This window comes from Podarcis cretensis, assembly GCF_951804945.1.
Source record: "Podarcis cretensis genome assembly, chromosome: 7".
Taxonomy (NCBI): Eukaryota; Metazoa; Chordata; class Lepidosauria; order Squamata; family Lacertidae; genus Podarcis; species Podarcis cretensis.
Window position 1 is genome coordinate 57,570,295 of NC_137176.1, and position 16,972 is coordinate 57,587,266.

Genomic DNA, 16,972 nt, shown 5'->3' on the forward strand with positions numbered 1-16,972 from the left:
TTGTTCTTAAAATAAAGCAAGAGACTAGTTTCTGTCTCCCTTCTTCATCTTCCTCCTCCCCATTAGAAATCCACACACACACACACACACACACACACACACACCCCGCAAAAAAAGCCTGGGTTGTGAGGAGGTGTGTGCATCAGCTTTGGATGAATATGGAACCAAAGGGTAGGGTCGCTTTATTGGAGGTAGTCAGTCCTCAGTCCAAGGAAAAGCACACATTTCCCAAAAAAGCCTAGAGCAGATACACACACAACTCTTCAAAGCCTTTGTCTCTATAGAAGTCTGCTGATGTCAAAGTGCTGTCTCCTCTGACTTCCATGGAGGGAGGGTGGGAATCTGCCCCTCCAAAAATGCCTGCGGGATAAGTTCACCCCTTGCCAAGGAGTGTGTTTTCCCCAATACTTCTCAATGGAGAAGCTGCTTCTCCCCACCGTTTTCAGGGATACCTTCTATAGTCTGCCCCAAGGAACTTGATGGAGGCAGTGCTGTCTCCATTGACATTCATGGGGAAAGAAAGCTAAAGTGAGACTCTGCCTCTGTCTTGAGTCAAAGCGGTCCTTGACTAACGGGCACTCACATGAAGCACCTTCCTGTCTGAAACAGTCAGAGTCATAACCAGCCTCTACTCCACTCACCCATGTTATAGCTCTGGGAGCAGTGTAGCTCCCCACTAATATAGACCTAGTTAGAGGAGCTGTTGCTACCCAAAGAAAGATACTCTAATATATATTTTTAAAGATAAGTAGCTCTCAGCGAAGTGATAAATGCCATTCTTGAAGGTTTGAGAGGAAGCTGGCAACCCCTGCCCTCCCCATCTTCCAACCCTTTCATAGTGAAAATCGTCCATATGGTAAAGATGCTTGACATGAATTACTGCCAGCAAGCACTATTGAGTCTGTGGTATTTTCCTTTATTCAACAGCAGGAAGGGCTTGAAAAGCAAGTAAGAAGGGCACCTGCTTGGATTCAAGTGGATAGTTTAATCTCACTACAGTGGTACCTCGGGTTACATACGCTTCAGGTTACAGACTCCGCTAACCCAGAAATAGTTCCTCGGGTTAAGAACTTTGCTTTAGGATGAGAACAGAAATTGTGCTCCGGCAGCACGGCAGCAGCAGGAGGCCCCATTAGCTAAAGTGGTGCTTCAGGTTAAGAACGGACCTCCGGAACGAATTAAGTACTTAACCCAAGGTACCACTGTATTTAACAGGGTTTTAAAAAAAGACAAATATATCCACATTCATTTTTTATTATTTTACATTAGGTTCAATTTTGAGCCCAGCCTATGTGTATATTATCATTTAAACATTCTAAAGGCAAACATGTATAGGAAAAGCATGATAAAGCATAATCAAAGAGAGAAATAAATAGTCCTATGACTGGTAAAGTCTCATCTGGAATTCACTTCTGGTTGAACATCCCAAAGCCCAAAGGATGTGCATATGTCTGCCACATTCAGTTACGGAGAAAGCTAAAAAATGTGCCTCATTAAAGCCCAGAGCTTTCCCTTCACACAGGCTATGATGGGAAACACATGCTCTTGTGGCCATTTGGATCTAGTGCAGAGGTCCAATGATCTCCAAGAACAAAATGGCTTGCATCAGACTTTTCCACAAAATGGGGCTCAAGACGATGCAGGGAGCAGAAAGTCCATGCGCGTTTCAGGCAAGAATCCAGGCTTCTGGCAAATTGGCAAATTGCTTCTGGTATATGAAAATCCTATCTCTGATATTACTGTTCAAAAAACTTCATCTTGGAATGTTTAATCACAACGCTTAATATACGCATACAGTCAATTGAAATGTGCAAATGACAGCTAATAGCACCTAAGCTGCCATCCAAGCAAGAGACAACTGTCATTCAGTAAAATCTGCATGCATTCTATGTGAACAAACTCTTAGGTCTCAATGTGACACATCACCATCTTAGATGAAGTATTCCGTGTGTGACTTCAAAACTGCAGGTTTTGCAACAAAAACAATGTTTGTAAATCTTATAGGGCAGGTGCTACCTTTTATCCCATCAAGTATTAATATAACTAATCCCATTGTATTAAAGGCTGTTCTCAGTTAGCTGAAAGTAAGCCTCAGTAGACATATACAGGATTACATCAATTTAGGCAGTTTTACTTAGCACCAGTGCCTAGACTGCAGAAGTGACATAGATCCCATCTCATTCAGGTTGGAGAGGCAGCACAGGACCCAATTTGTAAGGAAGCAGTTGGGTAGAAGTGGCGCACAGAAGGGCAGGCACAATAATACCAACAAGGCCTGGCGTAAAGGTCCTCTACAGCAATGGGGAAGCTATGTCCCAGTGTGCAGAGGAATTGTGAGGTATTTTAAATTTAAACTTTTACTGGTGTTTAGTCCCAGAGGAAGGGATGTGGGTGACGCTGTGGGTAAAACCTCAGCGCCTAGGACTTGCCGATCGCATGGTCGGCGGTTCGAATCCCCATGGCGGGGTGTGCTCCCGTCGTTCGGTCCCAGCGCCTGCCAACCTAGCAGTTCAAAAGCACCCCCGGGTGCAAGTAGATAAATAGGGACCGCTTACTAGCGGGAAGGTAAACGGCGTTCCGTGTGCTGCGCTGGCTCGCCAGATGCAGCTTGTCACGCTGGCCACGTGACCCGGAAGTGTCTGCGGACAGCGCTGGCTCCCGGCCTCTAGAGTGAGATGAGCGCACAACCCTAGAGTCTGTCAAGACTGGCCCATACGGGCAGGGGTACCTTTACCTTTACCTTTAATCCCAGAGGATGGGGTTCTGGTTTCAATTTGCTCTGAATTGCTGCTGTATTTTTATTGTCCTGTAGTTTTTTTTATTGCTGTTTTAATATATTAAGTTGTTGTTGTTACTTTTCTGTCATACACTGGCTTGGAATGCTACATCAAAGGCTGTATAAAAATCCTTTAAATGAATGTGGCAGGGACCTGTTCAGTGGGAACCCCAAGGCTCAAGTTCTCTGAAGAAAGAGCAAGAAATAAAACGTGTTTTTTTAAAAAGATAACGTTTTTTCAGGGAACATTCAGATTGTTTCCTCAAGTAGACCTTAAGAAGGGAAACAGGAGAGTAGGAGGTATCTTGATCAGTGGCGTGGGTGAGAGTGTCTGATCCAGACCTGGAAAAGCAGCATGATTTAAAGCACAAAGAGAAAGTAAAGGAAGAAACCGCAGGAGATTAGTCTATGCTGAATTTGGGGAAAAGGAAAGACAAACAGGAATCCTTTATGTACTTTCAAGGGGAATCCTGTTCTTTATCAAAAGGTTGATTACCTACACATGTTTATATCAAACCAGTAATAATACAGTTTAATATGAACAGAAATAGATTCTCTGATCATAGATGAACATTCATTTGCTTCAAGCCACATGAAGACTGGCTTCTTCAATATTTTCAAATAAATAATGTTTTAAAATTCACACTAGTGCACAAAAAGAGGACTTAACATTTCTCTGTCCTGTGGATTAAAAAGTGCTAGAAGTTACAATTACAAGACCCGTCTGCAAACAAGCTTAGAGCATTTACCACGCAGCAATGCTGTACATAAGGTGAGGAAAAGCGTCTTGAGTTTCATGGTGTCTGAAAGGCGGGATAGAGTCCTAATAAGTTTCACAAAACTTGTGTAAGGGTTGCAACTGTTGTCCTCACACTGAATTACTAATTTGAGACACGTGGACTTCAATGGGGTTTTCAAAGGGGTTCTTGTTGGCTGATTGGGCCACAGCAGAACAAAAAAAAGGGCAACTCAACAGAGAGGACTGGAAAAATTAATTCAGAAGGAGCTTGTAAGCAGTCTTGTCATCTTGGCTCTTCGTAATTCACTATGTGTGTTTAATCCCGAAAGATGCCACAGCTACATCATTTCTAAGACGGCCTCTCCCCTATTTCTGGCTGGAAATTTAATCAAAGAAATAAGCTTGATCAAAGGAGGAAAATGGCCCTGTGAAAACGGGTTTAAAATTATAGATCAGTGCGTTGGTCTCCTCACTTTTGTTGGCAAAACGGTGGTTGCTCTTCCGGGCTGCAAAACATTGGAGAAATACGGATTACGTCTATGTTATCAATTGTGAAAGAACAAATTTTGTAAAATGCACTTTAGCAATCCTAGACTAAATGTAAGACTTGGGTCACACAGGGGATTAATGGTCTCCTCAGAGGCACTTGTGGGAAGTGCCAGCCACACACAGGGCTCCCTCTCTATTAGAAGACAACAAAAAATCCCCCCCCCCCCCACTTATGGGCACTAATACTTTTTTTTTTTTTTAAGAACATTCTGCTACACAAATGCACATAGGATCTATGTTCTGCTGAAATCAACCTTAAGAAATTAGTCTAGAGCAAGATGTTAGGAAGCCACAAGACAATAGTTGAATTTTGCAAAAAATAAATAAATCCCAATATCATTTGTGTCAAGAGGACATACTACTGCCATATGTCCAGGTTTTCCCAGACATTTTTACCAATTTTCAGAAATTCCGCCCTGACGCTCTTTTCAAAGGACGAATCTCGGATATGTCTGGAAATCCTGGATCTATGGCAACCCTACGCTAGTGTAGTCCTCTTGACACCAATGATATTGGGATGGAACAAGCAGTCTGCGTACTGCAGCTTCCAATAACCAGCCATCCAGACCAATTTTTTGGTATTTATTAACTTGAACAGTCACCCTATAACATACGTTCTGTGGGTAGCTCTCAAAAGTTGGAAAAGTAAAACATAATTCAAAACAATGAAAGCGGCATAATTTTTTGTTCTTTTTCTGGCCTATATATAGTAAAACACAAATCGTAAATACTAAGAGGCACTGTAAACACTCGTGTTGTATAAAAAGGCCTGGGTAATTAAAAGAAAGAGATGGCACCAAGCAAGCTTGACTGGGGATGTTGTAAAACCAGCATGTCAAGAAGATGCCTGCCTTACTTTACTACTAATCTCAAAAATTCTACAGTTCCTTTGACTAGGTCTCTCTGCTCAATGGTTAAGATCCAAACATTAAGGACTGCATTCAGTGAAGTTCTGTTGGTGCAAGGACACCCATCTGTGCAACAGAACTTACCTGCTCACTCTCTCAACCCTCCCCACTCTGCCTAAGCTGACCTGGGGTTCCCCCGACCAGGTAGAGGGAGGAGAAAGTCCAGCAAGCAAGTGGAGAACAGGACTTCCTGGGATACGACTCTAATATTGTCCTCCGCATTGCGTGGATAAAAGCTGGCACTTTTGTCTAATTTTTCTTTAATCAGAATATGTGGTTGCACTGCCACTAACTATTCCAATTTATATTTTCACAGTTTAGCTGTAAGAAAAAGCTGCCTCTCAACATACAAGCGTTTCTCCTTTCAGGTGAAATTTCACAACTGCCATCTACAAACTTTTAATACCTTCACTGACTAAGAAGTCAGCAATGTAGTATGTGACTTTTACAGCTGCCTGGGAATGTGGAATGCCTGTTGAGTTCTTCCATTCATATGGGTTTTTTTCTGGATGCCACTGGACGCCATACACAGGGTATCTGTGAGCTAGAAAATAACCAATTGGTTTCCATCAACTCATGCACATAAGACAAGAAGTTTCTCTTAAAAGTTTGAATGCAGGATTTATAGTTCTAACCAAGATTATAAAGGAATTTCACACAAAATATTACCATTAACAACAAGCATTTAAATAGAGATTGGGTTGCGTCCAAAACACTTCATGGACATTATCCTTACATGCTTCCCAAGACAAATGGATGCCGACCAACAACCTTACAAACTCCAAGGTAGGTCAGGGCTATTACCTCCATTTTGCAGGTGGGGGCACTGAGACAGAATGGCCAGCCACTCAGTGAGTTTGGTGTGGCAGAGGCAATATTCAGGCCCAGAGGGAGAGAAGAGGGGTGGAAGGGTAGAACTGATGGAGCAATGAAAGGAGGAGTAGGAGGAAAGTCCTCTGTAAGCCGCCAGTTCAGATCTCTGGCAAGAGTAACGTGTCACACACATAGACACACCCCAGCAACCCACTGGGCTTGGAGGGGGGAGAGGCGTAGCCCCACTCACTACCAGCACCAGCCCTGCCCACCATCATGCAGCCCCCCGCCCCCAGGAATGCTGCCCTCAGCAGAAAAGGCTTCTGCACTTCTGATTTACATTACCTTCCATGGTAGATATGAAGTCCACGTTGTTATGAACATTAGTTGTTAAGATCTTATAGAAGTTGCGCAACTTCTCATTATTTGTAAAATTCTGTAAGAGAAAGGGTTTTTATTTATATTACAAAATATTCTTTTAGATGGGGCACTTTTATCCTTCTACTAATCCCTCTCCTATTAACATGTGCATCTGTCCTGCTGTTACTATTTACACCTTATCTCTCACACCTTAGCATGTTGCTTTGTGAGGTCATAGCTGTAGAAGGCAGTTTGGTATATTTTAAATTAATGTTTTACATGCAAACTTTAAAAGTACCTGCACAGAAAGGCTCCAGAAGTGGAAGTTTGATGTCAAGGGTTCAGAAGCCATCACTTGCAACAAATCAGCAGGAAAATCCTGGAATATTCCGCTGTTTTTGGCATCTTATATCCAAAAAAAAAAAAAAAAGGCAAGAAGAGTTAATATTACTACCTGCAGTGTGCCCACTTGTTTAAAGCATGCCTGATCTGCAAGAGCTCAGGTAGCGCTTAGAAAAACTGAACTGATGTCAAATGACACACACACAGATAAAACAAAATTAAAAAAATCCTTCCAGTAGCACCTTAAAGACCAACTAAGTTAGTTCTTGGTATGAGCTTTCGTGTGCATGCACACTTCTTCAGATACACTGAAACAGAAGTCACCAGACCCTTTTATATAGTGAGAAGGTGGGGAGGGGTACACACAACAGTCAACAGCAGGTACCACATTGGTATCCTTTGGGGGTACCTTCCAACTCTACAATTCTATGGTTCTATGATACTGGTGTTTATTTTGTCAGTCTGCATTTCTTAGTGCAGAAAGTATTGATGTGATTTGTAGAGATCTTTCCTATTCTACTTAATTCAAGAGGGTCCTGGAAGCTTCTGTGCGAAAGAAACAAGCAGAAGGTTCATGAAGTTCCTTCAGAGACGCTGAGTACAGCTGGCTTAAAATGGTTCTGCACTTCGGGCAGACACCCGCAGCCTAGGAAGCCCTGCGGGAGATAGCAGCCTGCTGCCCGGAGCGCAGGGCGTGCTGAAGCCGCGGCTGGGGGGGGGGGGGGGGGATGAAATATTAATTGCCTCTGGTCTATAAATTGGAATCTACTCTGGATCAATAATGAGAAAAATTTCCACAACATAGGAGGTTTAGTTTGGTCAGTATCAAGTAAACGTGCAGAGTTAATGCAAAATTACATTGCTTTTGTTAAATGAGCCACCATAGCCGCTAGCTAGAGGGCGATGAAAATTTGTGTCCTGGACTTTTTATACTTGTCTACCCATCTACTGTCTGGAACCAAAGTGGTACATTGGTTGCCATATGTGAAATATTTTGACATTATTTTCAACTCTCCCTCCCCACTTCATAGAACCCTTTATCAAAGTGTAAATCATAAAACAAACTTCATGAAAAAACTCTGTAAGCATTGTGTTGAACCAAAGGTGAATTGTTCCAGAAACTTTGCTAACTCCATCTTGGTAGTCAAGATAACACCACAATTTATTGGCTGTTCTTGCGGCAACAAGTTCATACAGTCAAACCTCAGATCCCCAACACCTCTGTTTTGGAATGTTACAGCTCCCGAATGCCGAAAACCCAGAAGTAAATGCTCCAGTTTTCGAACAATTTCAGAAGGCGAACATCTGATGCAGCTTCTGCTTGAGTTCAGGAAGCTCCTGCAACCAAACTGACGCCGCACCTCGGTTGTCAAACATTTTGGAAGCCAAATGGTCTTACGGAACGGATTACGTTCGACAATGGAGGTTTGACTGTATATGTTTATATTCATTTGCTTTGATATAAGCTAGATGTTATCCTCATCTGTAGGCCTGGGTTGCTGGGCTCTGAGCACAGAAAGGGAGCTGTCTATAAGGTTTGGGCATTTGCCACCTTTGCCCTCACCTGGGCAGGTGAAGCAGTGGAAGTCATAGGAAAAGGGACGTATACTGCTTTGTTTATAAATTATGAATGTTTGCTTGGGCACGGACAAGTCATCTCCTTGCTGCAGAGTCCGTCCTGCATCTGCAAAGGCTTGGAGAACTGGCAGGCTGATTTGCTTAAGTCTACACCTTCTTTAATAAAGCACTAGAACTGATCACTCCAGCATTTTTGGCAGCGTCCTTTGGTACACCTGCACCCAACCACTCCCATGAGCCCTCCTTTGTGCCAGTGGTTCAGGGCAAGCATCCCTCGTTGTTTGTTTAATACAAAGCAAATGCTACCCAATCTGCTAAATACTGTATTCAGAGTCATATTCTGGGTCATATTCACTTTAGTGGAATGTATTATGACGCATAGATTCAGGATTAACTCAACAAGATGACAAACCACCTATTAATTGCTGGAAGAAGAGCCACACCAGTATTTGGCTTAGGACCTTTCAATGACACAGACTCTTATCTAAGAACATCAGCCCAGCTTGTTTTCCTGCATTGGCCAATCAGATGCCTCTGGGAATCCCACAAGCAGGGCATTGAGGGCAACAGCTCTCCCGCTATTGTTCCCCAGGAACAGGAATTCAGAGGCACGCTACCTCCAAACCTGGAGGTGGCACAGCATATAGTCATCAGGGCCAGTAGCCATTTCCTTATTAACACATTAGTGCAATCCAGCATCAGCCACACTGTATCCCATTTGCAATTAATGGAAGTGGGTTAACCATGGTGCAGTGCTGCAAGGAAAGAGCTGTGTTTATTTTAGTAGCAGGGGCAGGAAGGGATATCCTACTTGGCTCCAGGACAGAGGAGAACCACCACTCAGGCTTCAAATAAACACAGGCTGAAAAATGGTGGGGAATGCTCAGCATCTAAATGTACCGTATTTTTCGCCCTATAGGACACACTTTTTCCCCTCCAAAAATGAAGGGGAAATCTGTGTGCGTCCTATGGGGCGAATGCAGGCTTTCGCTGAAGCCTGGAGAGCGAGAGGGGTTGGTGCGCACCGACCCCTCTCGCTCTCCAGGCTTCAGGAAGCTATCCGCAAGCCGTGGGAGCCCGGCACGAAGTCGCGCAGCTCTCCCAAGGCTTGCGGAGAGCTGCCTGCATCCTGAAGCCTGGGGTGCGCAGCTCTTGGCAAGCCGTTGGAGAGCTGCACGACTTCGGGCAGATATCCGCAAGCCTGGGGAGACTGGCGCGACTTCCTGCCGGGCACCCTAGGCTTGCAGATAGCAGTCTGTTCTGGGGGCTGGGGTAGGGGGAAGCTCGGGCTTCCCCCGCCCCAGCCCTGTGCCTGGGGGGTGAAATAATTTTTTTTCTTTATTTCCCCCCAATAAAACTAGGTGCGCCCTATGGGCCGTTGCGCCCTATGGGGCGAAAAATACGGTAGTTGTTTAAGGCAATTAAAAACAGTAAGACTTTTCAGAAATTCATAATCATTCCTCTAATCACTGACAGCATTACAGGCACTGTCCACAACACTTGTGCCCTCATGTTCCCCTTGCACTTTGCAATGCTCAGAACTGTAATAGAAGCACCACTTTTCAGCGGGGGGGGGGGGATTGCAATGTGAAGGTTAGAAAAAAGCAATATTCCTTCCTTAAAATGCAAGAGCTTAAGGGCATTCCTTTTGTGGTCAACATGTAGGAACCATAGGCTTAACCATACCAAAATTGTTCTGGAAAAACCCTCACTGACTGCTAATTTCCTGCTTTGCACAATGATTGCTGACTTCCTGCTTTGAAGGAAGACGATCCACCCGCTATGTAACATCATAGGTCAGTGCTAACAAAAGTGGTGCTGCCATGTGAAAATTAAATATTTGGACATTTTGCTTATAACCAGATGCAGGTCTGATCTGTAGCATTCCAGATAAAGAGTCCCCCGCCCTCCCAGTTCACTGTAATTTTCAAACAGAGGCTCAAGAAGTAACAGCATCCCACACATTATGAAGCTCTTAATTTCCAGTGCTGCTCTAAACAGCTAGCAAGTGTCATCATTAGCTCTAAGGAGACAGAGCCATTACTCTGGCGTTGGGGCCATCAGTGGTTCCATCCCAGCAGTGCAGAACTTGTGGCCTTTCAAGTGTTGTCAAACTCCCACCAGCCCCAGACAGCATATCTAACAGCCACATATTATGGGAGCTGTAAGTTCAGCAGCATCCAGAAGGCCACAAGTTCTCGACCCTTTTCCTATCCTTTTCTTACAGTCCCCTAAAACTCATTATACAGCACAGCTGAATCAACAGCAACAGTCTGTTCCAGCAGAGTTCATGGAGCCAGACTACAATACCAAAGAAGGGACTCTTTCACCAGACCCTGTGTTCTACTATTGATCTCAGCACAGCGCAGCACAGTATCAGGCCTCTCAAACTTATGAGATAGAAGACTAAACATCTCCAGGACCTCAGAGCTCAATGCATTCTCAAAGTCATTATTTCACTTTGACTCGCAGAATTTATTATCACCGCCCCCGCCCCCCCCCGTCATAAGTCTTCTGTGAACTGAAACTCTTGAGTTTTTACCTGGAGTAAAGTTCAGCGGCAATACAAAGCCATCCGTATTAGTCCAGGTGAGCAGGTCTTCCCCGCAAGTGAGGACGCTAAGCAGCTGGTGTCCCAGGCATGTCCCCCATACAGGAAAATAGTCCCCTCTATCATTAGCCTGGAAACAACAATAAGGGGGAGAAATCAATAGCTACAGATCCTAGACATTTATATTCCTCATTATTTAACTACCTAGGAAGATAGCAGGATAGTTCCTTAGATTTCCTAATGTGCCCCCAGGTCTCAAAGAGGTTGGGGACTCCCCATACATCACCAGGAAAGAAACTGGGGCAGCTCAGTTGGTAGAGCATGAGGCTCTTAATCTCAAGGTTGTGGGTTCAAGCCCACGTTGGGCAAAATATTCCTGCACTGCAGGGGGTTGGACTAAATGACCCTAGATGAGTCTATTTACATCTTACAGCCTAGTCCCAAAATCATGCACATAAAGATAAGGCAGAGTTGTATGACTGCCCACATGCCAGCTAGAAAGGTGAGAAAATAAGAGGCACCAACAACTGTCATTCCTCAACATTGCCAACGCCCCAATGCAGAAACACTGGCATGCTCCAATATTTACCTCTAGTGCTTTATTGTAGAATATCTTTGCAACTCTGGCAAATTCAGAAGTCTCAAGGCTAACACCACCTCCGGGATAGAGAATCCTAAGCAAACAAAATGACAACACTTTCGTCAGCAGCAATGAACTGCCAATTGGTCACACAAAGGTAACATGGATAAACCTGATTGTAATCACGGAAGGATCTGCAATACAATCTTTAAAGAAAAAGTGACATACTCAAGTACTATAAGGAAGGGTTGTTCAGATAGTCATCATGGAACACGGTGGGAGGAGCAGGAAGATAGTAGTTGGAAATAAAAACCTCAGTTTCCAAGTGGTAAAGGTAAAGGACCCCTGACAGTTAAGTCCAGTCGCGAACGACTCTGGGGTTGCGGCGCTCATCTTGCTTTACTGGCAGAGGGAGTCAACGTTTCTCCACAGACAGTTTTTCCTGGCCAAGTGGCCAGCATGACTAAGCTGCTTCTGGCGAAACCAGAGCAGCGCACGGTAACACCGTTTACCTTTCTGCCAGAGCGGTACCTATTTATCTACTTGCACTTTGATGTGCTTTCGAACTGCTAGGTTGGCAGGAGCTGGGACCGAGCAAGGGGAGCTCACCCCACTGTGGGGATTTGAACCGCCAACCTTCTGACCGGCAAGCCCTAGGCTCAGTGGTTTACACCACAGTGATGCGAACTCCATTATTGCATGAGCATTTTTCCATAACCACATTTGTTTTTCAAATGGTTATTACCTGTCATGAGATCACCGATGATGAAAGGTGGGTTGGAAATTGTGTAAATAAAAAATAAAAATCAAGTGGCTAGCAGCTGTGAATGCCAAATCAGCTCAAATAAATTTGTGTGGAATATGTAGGCAAATATGCACTTTTCATTAGAGGAAATATCACCCAGGATTCTGTTTAATACGCCTTTTGACAAGAAACCAATGTTAAATGTATATGCTATGCCTGCCACAATAAAGATTTGTTCTGTTTGTTTTCATTTCAGCTGGTCTCTTATTCTGGTACTGACAGTCCCACATTTCTGCTAGGAAATGCTAGGAACTGCATACTCAGGTTATAGAATACACAGAATTATCACCAAGCAGAGCACAAAAAGCTGCCATTACAGACACTATTATCTGTACACTATTACTGTGACATCTTTTTCATTATCTATTAACTTCTGTAACACTTTGCATATGGCAATGTACTTTACAAACCTTATCATCTTCCCAACAGCCTTTCAAGGTAAACTGCTGAGCAACAGACACCCAATGAGATTCAAGGCCTGATAGAAATTGGAACCTGAGTCTCTGATATTGTCTCAGTTGCCTTCCTTCCACTTCACTGCTCTTCACTTTTACTACCAGTAGCAACAAAACAGATGTTCATTAGGACGCTTACCCATTGATAGAATTGAAAATCTTATCATATTCTTCATCTGAACGATTCAGTCTGGAGGAATTAAAAGGAAATGAAAAGTTGCATTAGAAATGTATAGCTTCCCTGCATCAGTTTAGAATAGTTTTTAGTACAGTAAATAAAAGGTTAACGCCAATTTCCTGTGCTACATTTTAAATTCATGTTAAGTCAGTCCCTAGTGCAGACTTCCTGGAAAGTGTCATTAATGAGTCACATCTATGTCCTCTAAGCACCTCAAGACAGCTTACACATTTCCCCTAATCTTCACAACAACTTTGCAAAGTAGGTTAAGGTGACAGGTTGTGACTGGTCACCAGGTGAACTTCATGGCTAAGTAGAATTTTGAACCTGGATCGTTCCAGTCCTAGTCTAACTCTTGAGCCGCTACAATACAATTGCTTCACAAATACACCCATACTGAAGAGTGCTAATCTGCTTCTACCCTAAAGACTGGCAAATATTGTCCTGAGAAAATTTCTACTTTGCACTGCAGCATGTGAGCACATTATTCACACAAGCTTACCTGATTGGTACTACCCGGGCTCCAGCAGATTCAATAAACTTCACATATGAAGCCCCAATGTAAGAACTTCCATATTTTTGGAAGCTTTTAAAGTCAGTTTCCTGAGCTAATATTCCTAGAAAGATCCAGAGGAAAGAAGTTAGGCATCAGCGAGGTCACAGGAAAAACTGAGATGCCACTGATAAACTAGCAGTAGGTGGGGTATGATGATTAATTTAATATTCTCTATATTTGAATGCAAAAAAGAACATGGTGTCCAATATAACATCACAATGACAATCCAGCAGCAGCAGCAGCAGCAGCGGGGCAATCACTTGTCCAGATGGTGTTAAACACAACTATATTTAAGATTGGTTTGCATGTTACTCATTTTATACTCAGAAAGCATTTATGTGAAAGCAAAGTGAAAGCAGGAATAGATTCCTTTTGTAAACTCCTTTGGGGGGGTTGTTTTTGTTTTTTACAAGCAAACAGTATAGAAATGATATGATATAAATAAATTACATACATGAAAAATGCATGTATGTCTCACTACGTGTTTGAGGAAGTACACCCTGAAAATCTGTGATAATCAGACATGACTGTCTACAAATGGATTTCATGCTACGCTTAAATACTTTCTATATGAAATATGGAATAGCCTGTAAGTCAAAGGTCTGCTATATTATCATGAAAGCAAATTTTTCACACCATATTTTAAAGTAACTGCATTATCCTTTTTAAACTGACTTGTTGAAATACAATACACTTTTGACCTCTTGAGTGCTTCACAATTTGACGCACGCAGCTGAATGCTTAGATCCAGACAACAGACTAGTTCCAGCATGCACCCTATGACACTCTCTATATCAGAAATACGTTTTTTTTAAAGGAATTTAGAACCAGCTTTCCAAAAGTTCACAACCCAGGCACAGCAGAACATGATACCAGTAAGTTATGCAGTGCTGTCAACAAAACCCATTGCACCACAATTGGGAGGGGGGGAGGTTGAGGCATTCCAAGTTGCCAGCTCATCAACTTGGTGTTGAACAAGCACTTCTTCCTTCTGGAATCGAACAACAAAATGAGGAGGAGGAGGAGGTGGTGGTGGTGGTGGTGGTGGTGGTGGTGTGTGTGTGTGTTTTACAGAAACCTTAGAATGAGGAACTTTATAAATTTATGGGTAGTCACACTCTCTCCAAAAATCACTGTTACTGACATAGTTTCCATCAGGGAGTATAGAACAGGGATGGGCAGACTTTAAGTTTGTTAGATCTACTTTGCTTTTTGCTAGAATCCCTATATATACCACAGAGCAGATCTGCCCCTAAAGTCAGGCACAGAAGACTCTGAATGAGTGTTCAGGGTGCCTCCAGTAACATTTTAAGCCCAGGAATTTGTTCTAAGTACCAGAACTGAACTGAGTCCACAGTCCTTTTGCGCAGTCCTTTTCCACCCGATTAGCTTCCTACTTTTCAGCAAAAGTCAATCTGTTGCTCTTGTAAAACAACTGAGGAGTCAGAATCCTTACCAATCTACTTACTGCAAATCTTCTGGATATCTGCTGCATACCCTCTGCCAACAATCCATCACAAATCAAAATAAATAAAAGTCGCTAAAAGGTGGATTTTCAACACACAGACTTTGCTTAGTCCAAAACATATGGAGGACAGCCAATTGATAAAGGCCTCATTAAAGATAGTGAGCCTCTTTCAGAAATGGCATTCTTAGTGTTGTTTCAAGATTTCTACAGAGGTACATTTCCCCCAGTAACAGGTGATGTCTGGGTGAATGTGTTGTCTTTCGTTTTGTTGTTGTTTAGTCGTTTAGTCGTGTCCGACTCTTCGTGACCCCATGGACCAGAGAACGCCAGGCACTCCTGTCCTCCACTGCCCCCCGCAGCTTGGTCAGACTCATGCTGGTAACCTCGAAAACACTATCCAACCATCTCGTCCTCTGTCGCCCCCTTCTCCTTGTGCCCCCCATCTTTCCCAACATCAGGGTCTTCTCCAGGGAGTCTTCTCTTCTCATGAGGTGGCCAAAGTACTGGAGCCTCAGCTTCACAATCTGTCCTTCCAGTGAGCACTCAGGGCTGATTTCCTTCAGAATGGAGAGGTTTGATCTTCTTGCAGTCCATGGGACTCTCAAGAGTCTCCTCCAGCACCATAATTCAAAAGCATCAATTCTTCGGCGATCAGCCTTCTTTATGGTCTAGCTCTCACTTCCATACATCACTACTGGGAAAACCATAGCTTTAACTATACGGACCTTTGTTGGCAAGGTGATGTCTCTACTTCTCAAGATGCTGTCTAGGCCTGTCATTGCCCTTCTCCCAAGAAGCAGGCGTCTTGCACAGATAGGCTAAAATCATTATTACATCAATCAAAATATTTTGAAGACTAGGACCATAACCCTGTGCTGCTAATGAATTCACAGGGGTGGCTTACTTCCAAGTAAACATAACTATAGGACCAGGCTGTCAACCACGGGTACACATGAATTCTTGTACCCCCTGAAATGAAGATGCTGGAAATGGCAGGAAAAATAAAAAAAGCATTCTAGAAGCTACAGTTGCTCCAGACACCTGAAAGATGCCATGTTTACTTGCTTGTTTTAATCTACCAGTGAAGTCTCGCCAGTGACAGGTGAATACTGATTGATCTCGAACCAACTGCGACAAGGCGGCACCTTGCGGATCTTCCTACTCAAGCCTAGGTCATTTGCTTGGAAAGTAGCACTGCATTTAAGAGCCGGGATTCGTGGAAGACTTCATCCGAAACAACTGGGGTGATAAGAATCAAGTGCGAAAGATCCACCTGGTCTCAAAAATAATCCCCTCGGGTGATCCCAGTGCAAGCATAACATTATTTTTTAAAAGCAGAAGTTGGATGCTCATCTGTCATTCATGCTTTAGTTGGTCCCTTCCAACTCTACAATTCTATTATTTAAAGGTGCCCGACCCACCGAGCTAAAGGAGGGAGGGGAGACTTTTTGCATTTCTTTTATTCCCCCCCCCCCTCCCCTCTTGCCCTCGTCCACGTTCCCTGGCAACAGGACTCTTTCTCTGGCTCTTTGGAGAATCCCGGGGATCCCCCCTTCCAAGCGCAGAGCGCGGCGACTCACCGATGATGGGTCTCTCGTTGATGATGGCTTTCACGTTCGCGCCCTGCAGCGAGAAAGGCAGCGCGGCGCCGCAGAAGAGGCCCAGGAGGCAGCAGGCGCCCAGCGCGCGCCCGAGTCCCGCCCAGCTCGCCATGTCCGCCCGCAGCATTCGGCGACCCGAGCCAGGCTCCGCGCGCGACGCCCGTCTTATGGCGCGCGCCTCTGCCGAACGCTCAGCCCCGGCGCCGAGCGGCTTTGCAACGCCGTCCAATCAGGGCGCATCTCGGCTGGGCGGCCGCGGCATTCTGGGAAATGTAGTCCTCAGCAGCCGTGGCATTGTGAGAAGGCGCGCTTCTTCGCCGCTGCGCCTTTTCTTCCTCATTCCTTCTTTGCTGGCAACGCAAAAAGAGGTGGAGGAGGAAGAGCTGCTGGAAATGCCTGCGTGGGCATCGGTGCGCGCGGGAGATTTAGGCCTGGTGGGGTTGTTAGAGTCAAGATTTTATTTTGTTTATGTCCATCTTGCTGTTCGTGATACTAAACTACTCTTTATAGATCTCGTTATAACTTGTGTGGGGATTGCTTAATTTCGTTGTGGGCGCTTTGATACGGTTTCTTATGAGTGCATTTGGGTAATTATGTAAATATTGCCATGTCGTAAGCCGCCTCGAGCATGGTTTTTAACTATGGAAAGGCAGCATGCAAATGACGATGATATCTAGGGAGATTTCTAGGCAGCCAGTAAGAAAATCAGGTAG

General features: G+C 44.1%; 1 protein-coding gene across 1 annotated transcript; it reads right to left on the reverse strand.

The window, feature by feature from the left end:
* Positions 1-895: 895 nt before the first annotated feature.
* On the reverse strand, positions 896-16,972 carry GGH (gamma-glutamyl hydrolase). The gene is made up of 9 exons (XM_079984778.1): positions 16,239-16,972; positions 13,137-13,251; positions 12,596-12,646; positions 11,206-11,290; positions 10,608-10,746; positions 6,444-6,550; positions 6,131-6,221; positions 5,379-5,516; positions 896-4,021 (listed from the first exon to the last, which is right to left on the reverse strand). The coding sequence occupies exons 1-9, from the start codon at positions 16,384-16,386 to the stop codon at positions 3,900-3,902; spliced, it is 996 nt and encodes a 331-aa protein (XP_079840904.1). The 5' UTR covers positions 16,387-16,972; the 3' UTR covers positions 896-3,899.

What these genes read in the sequence shown, in the direction of transcription:
- GGH (XM_079984778.1), bottom strand. Translation starts at nt 16,386, where the DNA reads ATGCTGCGGGCGGACATGGCGAGCTGGGCGGGACTCGGGCGCGCGCTG. An exon ending in GCCGCTGAACTTTACTCCAG is followed by an intron (nt 6,551 to 10,607) that starts GTAAAAACTCAA and finishes TTTGGATATAAG; the next exon opens with ATGCCAAAAACAGCGGAATA. An exon ending in TGACTTCTTAGTCAGTGAAG is followed by an intron (nt 4,022 to 5,378) that starts GTATTAAAAGTT and finishes AATGTTTTGCAG; the next exon opens with CCCGGAAGAGCAACCACCGT.